Source organism: Mustela nivalis (genome assembly GCF_964662115.1).
Source record: "Mustela nivalis genome assembly, chromosome: 8".
Classification (NCBI taxonomy): Eukaryota; Metazoa; Chordata; class Mammalia; order Carnivora; family Mustelidae; genus Mustela; species Mustela nivalis.
The window spans coordinates 74,568,595-74,581,906 of NC_139027.1; the positions used below are offsets into that span (position 1 = coordinate 74,568,595).

General features: G+C 38.7%; 1 protein-coding gene across 1 annotated transcript in view; it reads right to left on the reverse strand.

Moving 5' to 3' along the window:
- LOC309872562 (uncharacterized protein C2orf92) overlaps positions 1-13,312 on the reverse strand; it is a 41,055-nt gene that overhangs the window by 13,195 nt on the left and 14,548 nt on the right. The window contains exon 5 of the mRNA XM_082746906.1: positions 6,073-6,156. Within this exon, the coding sequence (XP_082603032.1) occupies positions 6,073-6,156 (84 nt within the window). The remainder of the gene's footprint in view (positions 1-6,072; positions 6,157-13,312) is intronic.

Below are 13,312 nucleotides of genomic sequence, written 5' to 3' on the forward strand. Positions count from 1 at the left end.
ACAATTATCCGTCTGAGCTGGTTTTCAATTCTAGTAGGTATTTATCTAGAATATATTCTAGATCATATGGTATATTCTGGATCATATGGTAATTCTATGTTAAACATTTGGAAGAACCACCAAACTGTTTTCCACACCCACCATTCTCACCACCATCTTAACATTCTCACTAATAAGAATATTTACACAAGTGATAAGTATTTACACAAGTGATAAGTCTCCTACATCCTCACCAACACTGACTTCCCTAAAAAAAAAAAAAATACACACTCTAATATGTGCAACGTTTTATCTTATTGTGGTTTTGATTTGCAGTTCCCAAATGACTAGTAATATTGAGTAACTTTTCATGTTCTTATTGTCCATTTGTGTATCTTCCTTGGAAAATGTCTATTCAAGTCCTTCACTCATTTTTAAATTGGGTCATTTGGTTGGTTGATTTGGTTGGTTGGTTTGTTGTTGTTTTTGAGCTGTAGTAGTTCTCTATATATTCTAGATCTTAATCCCTTATCAGATATATGATTTGCAGAGATCTACTTCCATTCTGTGGGTTGTCTTTTCACTGTCTTGATAGTATTTCTTGATGCACAGTTTTTAAATTTGGCAAAGTCCAATTTATCTATTTTTCCTTTTGTTGCCTATGCTTTTGGTGCCAAAATTAATGCACCTTTGCCTAATCCAAGCTCATGAAGATTTTCTCCTACGTTTTCTTCTAGAATTTAAAGCTTAGCTCAAAAATGTAGGTCTTTCACCCAGTTGTTTTAATTTTTGTGTATTACTATTTACTATTAAGTAAAGATTCAACTTCATTTTTTTGCATGTGAATACTCAGTTTTCCCAGGACAGTTTGTTGAAGAGACTGTTCTTTCCCCTTGAATGGTCTTGACACCCTTGTTTAAAATCAAATGACCATGGATGTATGCATTTATTTCTGGACTCTCTGTTCCATTCCATTCGTCTATAAATCAAGATATCCTTATGCCAGTGCCATACTCTTTTAATCACTGTAGTTTTGTAGTAAGTTTTGAAATAGAGATACTTCCAAATGTTTTGTTCTTTTATTTTTTAAGATCTATTTATTTATTTATCTTAGAGAGAGAGAAAGAGAGGGAATCTCCAGCAGACTCCCCACTAAGCACAGAGCCTGATGCGGGGCTCAATCCCACAACCTATGAAATCATGACCTGAGCTGAAACCAAGAGTGGGAGGCTTAATCAACTGAGTCCCCCAGGAACTCTCCAAATTTATTCTTCTGTTTCAAGATTATTTTGACTACTTTGGGTCTACTGAGATTCTATGGGAATTTCAGAATGAGTTCTTCTATTTTTGCAAAAAATGCAATTAGAATTTTGATAGGTTTGCACTGAATCTGTAGATCACTCTGGGGACTACTGTCATCTTTACAACAGTAAATCTTTCGATCCATGAACATAGGATATCATTCCATTTATTTAGGTCTTCTTTCATTTCTTTCAGCAATGTGTTGTCCTTTCCTGCGTACAGGATGTTTGCCTCCTTTGTTAAATGTATTCCTAAGTGTTTTAATCTTTTTGATGCCATTGTAAACAGAATTGTTTTCTTGATCTCTTTTCCTTTTTTTTTTTTTTTTGGACTATTCATATCAGAATATAGAAATACAAATGATTTTTCTGTGTTGTTTTTATATCCTGCAAACTTTCAGATGGAGCTAGAGAGTATTATACCAAGCAAAATAAGTCATTCAGAGAAAGACAAATATCATATGATTTCACACATATGTGGAATTTAAGAAACAAAACAAAGGAGAGAAGGGAAAAGAGAGAGAGAATCAAACCAAGGAAGAGATATTGGTGCCTGGGTGGCTCAGTCAGTTAAACATCTGTCTTTGGCTCAGGTCATAATCCTAGGATCCTGGGACTGAGTCCCACATTGGGCTCCCTGCTCGGTGGACAGTCTGCTTCTGCCTCTGCCCTGCCCTTTGCTTATGCTCATGCGCTTTCTCTCTCTCAAAAATAAATAAATAAAATCTTTATTTTTTTTTAAGAAAATTTTTTTAAAGACACAGACTTAACTATAGAGAAGAACTAATGGTTATCTGAATTAATTTTTTAGCTCTAACAATTTTTGTGAACTTTTTATGGAGCTATTTTAGATCCTTTTATTTCTTTTTTTCTTTTTTTTTTTTTTTTTCCTAATTTCTCTGCTAGGACTTACAGTCTATGTTGAAAGAATTGGCAAGAATGTCTCATGCCTGATATTAGGAGAAAAACTTCCATTCTTTCATCACAGAGTATGATGCCAGCTACATATTTTTCATATATGGCATTTATCACATTGAGGAAGTGCCCTTATATTCCTAGTTTATTGAGTGTTTTTATCACAAAAGGATGTTAGATCTTTAAATAAGTTTTATTTTTAATTATATTAAAAGACACATAACACAAAATTACCATCCTAATCATTTTTTTAGAGATTTTATTATTTTTATGTAACCTTTACACCCAATGTGGGGTTTGAACCCACAATCCTGAGAACAAGAGTTGCATGCTCCACTGATTGAGCCAGCCAGGAGCTCCTACCATCCTGATCGTTTTTAAGTATACAGTTCAGAAGTAGTATTTATTCTCCTTGTTGTATAGCAGACATCCAGAACTTTTTCATCATACAAAACTGAAACTCCATACTCATTAAACAACTCCCTGTTTCCACCTCTCCTACCCCAGCCCCTGGCAACTACCATTCTAATTTCTTTCTATGAATTTGACTTAGGATATCTCTTATTAGGGGTGCCTGGGTGGCTCGTGGGTTAAAACCTCTGCCTTCGGCTCAGGTCATGATCTCAGTGTCCTGGGATCGAGCCCCACATCGGGCTCTCTGCTTGGCGGGGAGCCTGCTTCCCCTCTCTGTCTCAGCCTGCCTCTCTGACTACTTGTGATCTCTGTCTGTCAAATAAATAAATAAATAAATAAATTTTTTAAAAAGGTATCTCTTATTTATAGAACCATACAGTATTTGTTTTCCCGTGACTGGCTTATTTCATTTGGCATAATGTCCTCAAGGTACATTCATGTTGTAGCATGTGACAGAATTCCCTTTCTTTTTAAAGCTGAATGATATTTCATTGTATATATATGTGTGTATGTATATGAAATATACATACACACATACATACATTCCATATATACACACATTCCATTGTGTGTATATATGTGTGTATGTATATATGTTAAAGGGGTTCACTGTCACTTGTGGGATTTATGTTAGTCTATTCATCCATGGACACCTTTTGGCTATTGTGAAGAATGCTGCTATAAGTATGGCAAACATCTCTTTGAGACTTCCAATTCATTTGGATATATAACCAAATATGGGATTGCTGAGTCATATAGTAATTCTATTTTTTTAATTTAATTATTTAAAGATCTTATTTATTTATTTATTTATTAGTCAGATAGAGAGAGACAACAAGAAAGTGAGTACAAGCAGGGAGAGGCAGAAGCAGGCACCCTGCTGAGCAAGGAGCCCAATGTGGGACTCAATCCCAGGACCCTGGGACCATGACCTGAAGCAAAGGCAGATGCTTAACCATCTGAGCCACCCCGGCCTCCCAGTAATCCTATTTTTAATTTTTTGAAGAACATCCATACTGTTCTCCATAGCAGATATACCATTTTACATTCCCAACAAGAAAATTGGATTTTCTAGCCAATATGCTAATCTCTGCCCTTTAATAAGAGTTTGATCCATTTACACACAATGTGATTACTGATTAAAAAAGAATTTATGTCTGCTATTTATTTGTTTTCCATGTCCTATAAATTCTTTGTTCCTTGGTTCCTTTATTACTGCTTTCCTTTGGGAGTTTGTTGATTTTTTTAATATCTTAATTAATTAATTAATTAATTCACACAGAGAGAGAGAGAGAGAGAGAGAGTGCACAAGCAGGAGAGAGAGAGAGAGAACAAGCAGAGGGAGCTGCAGAGGGGAAGGGAGAGGCCAAATCCCTGCTGGGCAGGGAGCCAGTTATAGAATTTGATCCCAAGACCCTGGGATCATGTCCCGAGCTGAAGGCAGCTGCTTAATAGACTGAGCCAGCCAGGCACCCCAATTTTTTGTAATGTTATATTTCAATTGCCTTCTTTGTTCCTTTTCTGCATATGTTTTAGTTCTTTTCTTCATGGTTACTTTGGGAATTACAACTAAGATTTTAAACTTATAACAACCTAGTCTGAATAGTACCAATGTAGTATATGTACACTCTGCTCATATATATCTCTACCTTCCCCTATATTGCACGAATTACATCTTTACACACTATATGTCCATGAACATAAATTTACAATCATTGTTTTATTCATTGCCTTGGAAATCACATTGTAAAAAGGAATGAGGTAACAATCCAAAATTACAATAATATTGATTTTTACATTTACCTATGTAGTCACCTTTACCAGTGTTCATTTTATTCTCAAACTTTTAACTGTCTAGTGTCCTTTCATTCAGCCTGAAGTACTCTCTAGCATTTCTTAGGGAGCAGATCTCTAAGCTTTTGTTTATCTGGAAATGTCTTAATTTATCTTTTATGCTCAAAGAATAGTTTTGTCAAATATAAAACTATGGGTTGACTGTACTTTTTTTTAGGACTTCAAATGTGTCATATCATTACTTCTGGCCTCCATGATTTTTGAGGAGGAATCAGCGATTAATCTGATTGAGAATCCCTTGTAAACACTGAGTAGTTTTTCCTTTGCTGCTTTCAAGACTCTGTCTGTGTCTCTGGATTTCAGCAATTTGACTATAATGTGTTTCAGTGTGAAACTCTTGCATTTATGCCTGGAGTTTCTAGAGCTTCTTGGATATGTAAAATAATCTAATTTGAGAAGGTTTTGGCTATTATTTCCTCATGTATTTTCACTGCCTCTTTCTCTCTCTCCTCCCACTGGGATTTCTGTAATGTATATGTTGGTACATATGATGCTATCTCACAGGTCCCTCATCCTCTGACCATTTTTTTTTTAATTTTTTTTCTTCCTGCTCCTCAGACTGGACAATTTCAATTGTCCAATTTCAAAATGATTACTTCTGCCTGCTGAAATGTGCTGTCAAATCCCACCAGTGAGTTTTTCATTTTAGCCACTGTACTTTCCAACTCTAGAATCTCTCTTTGGTACCTTTTTATAATTTGTTTCTTTATTGATATTCTCATTTTGTTCATTGTTTTCCTGATTTCCTTAATCCATCAAAGACAGTAAACACACTGAAGATGGGTTCCTATATTGCCCATTCTGACACCAGCAAACTGCACTGAGAATGCAGGCTGCTGACTACTTGGCCACCTGTTAAGGGCCTGGGGAAGGAGAATGGTAGGATATACATGAATCACTAAAATTCACTAACATTTAACAGTCTCTTCATTAAGCATTCCTCTGAATGATGCAAGTGCTCCACTAGAATCCAGTTGTCCAAAATAGTTGCTTCAGATACTTTTTGGGCAGTTCAGTTGTAACATATTCTTAGAGCTTCCTACCATCTTCTTTCCAGGCCTTGGTTTTCTCAAATGTTACATGTGAGACTTGGAACATATCAATGAGTCCCAGCCTGGAATCACCTGGAGAGCTTTAAAAACTACTGGTGCAAATATCTCATTCAATGCTAGGGAATCTGATCAGGTATCTTTTTAACAATCTCTCCAGGGGATCCTTGTGCTTAGCTAGGGCTGAAGACCTGGGGAGAAGGTTTATCTCAGCCTCAAGCCTCACCATCCATTGCTACAGGAATCTCCCAGGCCCTTCATCAGGCAGATGTGATGCTGCTAATCTAAGGTGGGGTCTGGCTCAGCACCTGAAATAATTCCCATGTGGTAGTCCTGCTCTGCTGCACAGAGCCCTCTCTGAGGACCAGAATCCTTGCCAAGTGTTTACCTTCCATACTTTCCTAATTCCCTAGGACCCTGACACTTGAAAGAACTTGCTACAGCGTCAACGCCAGCATTTTCCCTCCCATCAAAACATAGGGTTAGCTGAGATATGACCCTGGAGAAGAGTGAGACTCTTCAAATACAGCCTGATGGCTTCACATGAGGAGATCACTTACCAAATAGTTTAGAAAAATGTTCTTCTTGTTTATTTGAACTTGATACAAATTCACTATTTTTCAAGCTCTTTTTTTGAGGATAACCTATGGGGAAATAAACCTTAGCTGTGATTAAATCATTCATTGGACCGACATGAAATCTTTTTAAATCTCTACTTTTTTACATGGTGTTTCCAGAGAAGCATCACACACTTTACCTGCTCTAGGAGGAAGAGCACCGAACATGGGTTCTAGTCCACCCTCTGAGTGCCTTATGATCTCGGGCAGTGAAGTTCTGAGGGACTTGGTTCTCCCATCTGAGACTGGTAGGAAGAGGCCTGTGAGGAGGGGCTGAGATGAAATTTGCTGATGTCATCTGTGGACAGAAACGTGCTCTCCCCTTATCACACACCGGTGTTAGGAACTACAATGACCAGCAAGAAGAAACACTGGATCCAAGCATGGCTGTGCTCGGTGCTCAGTTTTGGAGAGGAGCAAACACAGATGGACACACTCAACAAGCACTTTCCCCTTTATAGGAAACGATGCCAACAAGCCATGACTTTGACCATCTTGGAAATGGGATGCCTTCTTGTTTGGGAGGACAGGGAACAACACTGCTGAGTATGCTGCACTAATCCACACAAGGGTCTATGTTTGGAGGGGATTCAGAGGACCTCAGGCCACCCCTACCTGACCTGTTTGATAAGCACAAGGAATTCCTGATGTTGTCACTGATGAATAAACAAAGGAAGGTATAAATGGAAGAGTACTAGGTCAACAGTCTCCCCTAGGATGCCATGGACTGATTTCAAGACTGCCGACACTCCCGTGGCCGCATCAAGGATATGGATTAACTGTGCTAAAAAACTGTAGCAACTCATATTTTGAACTATATTTTCAGGATATTCTTTACAGACATTGTGATACCTATGTGTCTGAACACATTTTCTTGATTCTAGGTCAAGGCTTTTTCTCTGGCCCTGGGGGAGTTGGCACAACCAGCAGGGAGGAGAAACTTGTGCCCTAATGAAGAAGTTTCAGGGTCACAGCAGCAGTCACCTGTCATAAGTGACAGAGCATTCATGAAGTGTCTACAGAACCTCAATTTTTAACACAAAACCAGGGACACCAGTTTTCACATGGTTTCAATATGGTAGATCACAGATCACAAAATCAATATGGTACATTACAGATGATCTACACAGCCACTGAGTGATCTGTGTACATTAACTTGTACACATTACAGCTTTCAACCCTACAAAAAAAAATTGGTAGGGAAGCCTACATGGTGGATGCCAAAGATTTAAAGTATGATGACTTTGATCCAACTAGTGACAAATACAGTTTTCTAGAGATGAAACATTGGTGAATCATGAGGAATAGATACACTCAGTCATTCAAGCACTTTGTCAAAAATGTGTTCTTCCTATTGTGTCAGCCAAGGGAACATAAAAACATCGTGCAGAATACACCATCATTATTATACAGTAAAATATTCACTTCAATCTGTAGTTTATAAAATGCAATGGGAGGACCATTGGCTATAAAAATGGTTTACTAATAGGTTTATAATTTCAACACAGCATACATGCCTGGATTATCCTGATAAACAATTCCTCAATCTAAACATTTCCTAATGCACACAGTGTCCACCTTAAAGGGGTTCACTGTCACTTGTGGGATTTATGCTAATGTACATGTTTTCTGCATTTGAGACCAGCTTCTTCCCCTCAGCTTTGGCATTTGAGCGTCAGTCCAAAGGCAGAGATCTCTGTCTCTCAGTGCAAATATTTTCCAGAGGCTAGAGTGTAGGGTGGGGAGATCATGGGGAGGAATGTGGGAAAGCTTTACTATCCCATGCCCAGGGCGCTCATGCACATTGAACTATAAAGTACTGTTGACTAGAAAGTCCTTACACTACCCACACCAAGTGTTACCAAGGACAGTGAGCACCACTTGCAAATCCGGTTCGTATCCTCTGAACAGCCTCCAGAGTGAGAGAACCTGCCTGACACATGAACTCTGAACTTCAGAGATCTCCCTGCAATACCGTGCTATTTATACTTTAGGCCACAGACCTCCATAGTCGGTAGAAGGTTATAAAGAGTATATCAGATAATTTTTTCTTCCACATCTCAGTTTGGTTTTGCCCCTACATACTTGGGTTAAGAATGCTAAAATGATAGGGTAGTACAAACGATACAATACATAGACCTTTATAAACGTGCACTTATAATTTTGAAGACGTATACTTGCTTTCTTTCACGTCTCTCTTTGTAATTGACTTTCCCGCTGTTCTTGTTTCATCAAATGGAACTTTGGAAAACACTTGTAGTAGAATTTCATCTCAAGTGAAGCGAGAAAGGCATGTTAATATCAGAAGTCCACGATTGATATATCTACTCTATAAGCAACAGAACTAGTCTATGAATTCAGTGAATAAATGATACAAATGCAATGGATATATAACGTTATGCTCTAAAATGCCTGGTCTGGGGAAGGAGATTTTGGCCTATCTAAATCATTTCTGAAAAATTGAGATTGGGGGCACCTGGGTGGTTCAGTCAGTTAGGCATCCAAATCCTAATTCTGGCTCAGGTCATGATCTCAACGTTGTGACTTTGCCTGCTCTGAGCTGGGTGGAGCCTGCTTAAGATTCTACCTCTTCCTCTCCCTCTGCCCCTACACCCTGCGCTCATGTTCGTGCTATAAATAAATAAATAAAATCCCCATGGCATTTTCCACAGAAATTGAAAAAACAACAACCCTAAAATTCATTTGGAACCACAGAAGATCCAGAATAGCTAACGGAATCTTGAGAAAGGAACAAAGCTGGAGGCAGGCACCACACTTCCCGATTTCAAACTACAAAGCAATAGCAATCACAGCATAAAAACTGCATGGCACAAAAATAGACACGTAGACTAATGGAACAAAACTGAGAGCCCAAGAACAAACATTGCATATAGAGTCAACTCATATTTGACACGGGAGCCAAGAATACTCAATGGGGAAAAGAGAGTCTCTTTGATAAATGGTGTTGAGAAATCTGAATAACCACAGGCAGAAGAGTGAAAGTGGACCACTGTAGTCCACAACTCACAAAAAATGACTCAGAATGGATTAATGACTTAATAACGGAAGTCACAAAACTCCTAGAAGAAACTGTAAGAGAAAAGTTCCTTGACATGTCTTTTTTTTTTTTTAATTCAAATTCAATTAAGGGAAGCCTGGGTGGCTCAGCTGGTGAGTATCTTACTCTTGATTCCAACCCAGGTCATGATCTCAGAGTCGTGAGATCAAGCCCCATGTCTGGCTCTGCACTCATGGGGGGTCTGCTTGAGATTCTCTCTCTTCTCCTTATGCCCCTCCCCCCACTCATATGCCCACTCTCTCTCTCAAATAAGTAAATAAATAAAATCTTTTAAAATAAATAAATGCATAAATTCAATTTAATTAACATATACTGTATCATTAGTTTCAGAGGTGGAATTTAGTGATTCATCAGTTGCATACAACAACTAGTGCTTGTTACTTCAAATGCCCTCTTTAATGCCCAACACCCAATTACCCCATCCTCCTCCACACCTCCCCTCCAGCAACATTCAGTTTGTTTCCTATAGTTCTTGGCAACAATTTTTTGGATATGATATCAAAAGCACAGGAAACAAAAGCAAGAATAAACGAGTGGGACTACATTAGACTACAAAGGTTTTTTGTACAATGAAAGAAACAATCAACAAATTGAAAAGCGACCTACAGAATGGAATTATATATCTGATAAGGGGTTAATATCCAAAATACATAAAGAACTCATACAACTCAATAGCAAAAAAACAAACAATCGGACTTTTAAATGGGAAGAGGAATTAGATATTATTCTAGAGAAGACATAAAAATAGCCAGGTGCCTGGGTGGCCCAGTGGGTTAGCCCTCTGCCTTCAGCTCAGGTAATGATCTCAGGATCCTGGGATTGAGCCCCGCATTGGGCTCTTTGCTCAGCAGGGAGCCTGCTTCCCCCTCTTTCTCTGCCTGCCTCTCTGCCTACTTGTGACCTGTCATATAAATAAATAAGACATTTTTTTAAATGGCCAACAGATACTTGAAATGATGTCAACATCACTTATCATCAGAGAAATACAAATCAAAACCACATTCTTACACCTGTGAGAATGGCTGGTCATCAAAAAGACAAGAAATAAGTGTTCATGAGGATGTGAAGGAAAGGAGACCCTTATGCACTGTTGGTGGAAATGTAAATTTTATGGGCTCCAAGGGAACAATTAAAATTAAAAATAAATTATATATATAATTATTTATTATATATATATGGATTATATATATAATTAATTAAATTTTAAAAAATTAAAATTAAAAATAGAACTATCATATGACCCAGCAGTCCCACCTGTGGGTATATATCCAAAGGAACTGCACACAGGATCTTGAGGAAATTATCTCCATTCCTGTGTTCACTTCAGCATTATTCACAATAACCAAGATGTAAAAGCAATCTAAGTGTCCATCAGTGAATAAATGGAAAGAAAAGGTGATGATATATATTACATAATTTTATATAATACATAATACTATTCAGCCATGAGAAAGAAGGAAACCCTGTCTTTTGCAACAACATAAACAGACCTTGAGGGCATTATGCTGAACGAAATAAGTCAAACAGAGAAACACAAATACTGTATGATCTCACTTCTACATAAAATCTAAAAAAACTAAACTCATAGAAACAGAAAATAGAATAGTGATTTCCAGGGGTCAGGTTTGGGGGAAATGGGGAGATATCGATCACGTTACAAAGTTCCAATTACAAGATGAGTAAGTTCTGGGTATACAATGTACAACATTGTGATTATAGTTCATGATACCATATTACATACTTGGAAGGTGCTAAGATAGTAGATCTTAAATGTTCTCAGCATAAAGAAGAAATAATTACAGGGCGTAATGGAGGAAATTAGGTTAATACTGTGATGTTCTTCATTTTGCATCATATAATATGTATCAAATCACCATGTTTACACCTTAAACTTATACAGTATTATATGTCAATTGTGTCTCAATAAATGTGGGGAGGGGTACATAAGGTGGTATCACTGTGAATCATATTGTACTGTTTTGAGGGTAAAATTTGGTCCAACTTCAAATAATAGGACCAAAATAAACATTTGGAACCCAAATTGTTCAAAGAAACTCTGTATAACAGTTGACATACATTGTCGGTGCTGAATGGTTAAATATTTTAAAAATATTTTAAAGAAGACAAAAACAAAGCAGATGGAAGCACACTGCCTGGTCTGTAACCCTGAGCCATTGAGACATGTGGGAGAGGCAGAAGTATACACAGACACAAGCAAACACAGTGACACAGTTGCACAGAGCAATTAGACAAGGGACAGAGAAGACAGGAGAGGAAAACCAACTCAGCCCAAGAAAGCCAGAAGGCAGGCACTAAGCTAAGCAGACTGAGAAGAGGAAGTGGGTCCTGCCAGGTAAGGCTGAGTTCTGAATCCAGTTGACCATGATGTTTACACCTCAAAAATCATTCCTGTGTGTAGACGTCAGGTGTCAGTCAACTCCCTTCACCTATACACTGGTGCTCACCATGATCTCGGCAGCCCTGATGGGTCAGTATGTGACATGCAGGAAACTTGGGACTAAGGACGCTGATTCAATGAGCTGCAAGCATCATGAAAAGTCTTTGAGGTAGTCTTGGGAGGACTGCTGCAGACTGGTGACAGTCCCCACCAAGATCCCAGGAGTGAGGGAGGGGCTGACCCAGAGAATTCCATATCACATCAGGATTGCCACGACATGACAAAGTCAAAGGGCAAGGTTCTCCTCAGAGGGTTTCAAAATTCACTTACAAATGCTGTATACAGGGGCACCTGGGTAGCTCAGTGGGTTAAGCCTCTGCCTTCAGCTCAGGTCATCATCTCAAGGTCCTGGGATCGAGCCCACATCATGTTCTCTGCTCATCAGGGAGCCTGCTTCCCCCCTCTCTACCTACTTGTGATCTCTCTCTCTGTCAGATACATAAATAAAATCTTTGGGGGAAAAATGTTGTATATGAACAGTGTACTTACAAAAATTGGGTGGAGGCTAGTGGCAGGGAAAGAAAAGACTCAGCACTTATAGATAACAGATTCTGTAAGTTCAGAAAACTCTTCCTTTATAAAACTTTTTCATAGTTCTATTTTTTGAAATATATTAATTTCTCCTTTTATTTGTATTTTATTTTTTAAAAGATTTTTTTAATTTTTTTATTTTATTTATTTTTGTTTATTTAGAGAGAGAGAGCATGATTGGAGGGGGAGAAAGGGAGAGAGAGAATCTCAAGCAGACTCCCCACTGAACATGAAGCCTGAGGTGGGGCTTGATCTCACAACCTTGAGATCATGACCTGAGCCAAAACCAAGAACTGGACATTTAACTGATTGAGCCACCTAGGCACCCCTCCTTCTTTTTTAAAGGCAGTGTCTATTTCTCCCTGGGGGACAACGGTTTCATTTTTCCCCTTCTAGGTTAACTTTGCTAAGCCACAAAAAATAATCAAAATTCCATTGATATATTTATACTGAGTTCTTTTTTAAGGGTTGTTGTTACATTGGTGGGTAGTCTACTCTTGATAAAATAGGTGCTTACAACAGCAACACCCAAAAATCAGCTAAAGGAATTACTAGTAAAATGATAAGTTCTTGGGCGCCTGGGTGGCTCAGTGGGTTAAGCTGCTGCCTTCGGCTCAGGTCATGATCTCAGGGTCCTGGGATCGAGTCCCGCATGGGGCTCTCTGCTCAGCGGGGAGCCTGCTTCCCTCTCTCTCTCTGCCTGCCTCTCTGTCTACTTGTGGTCTCTCTCTGTCAAATAAATAAATAAAATATTAAAAAAAAATGATAAGTTCTCATTACCAGCCCTTTCCATGACAGATGTGCTGACCTACAAGATCCTGAATTGTTGCTCAGAGAAAACCTGGAAATTTTATTGGTGGCCCCCCAATGCCAAGGCCAACACTAATGTGGTGCTGGGAAGGTCAATAGGCCTTTGGGGTATAAAGGGATCCTCCCAAACCCCAAACCAGACACCCACCTTCACACTCCCTCACTCCCCTTCCACACATGTGGGGTGGGATTCAGAGACATGGGGCTTCTGCAAAAAGGAGAAAAGTCTCTGATTCCCGGGTGAGAATTCCCAGCACAGTAAGTTGGCTGCAAGAGCTATCTGAATCCCTTCACTCATTCAGTCA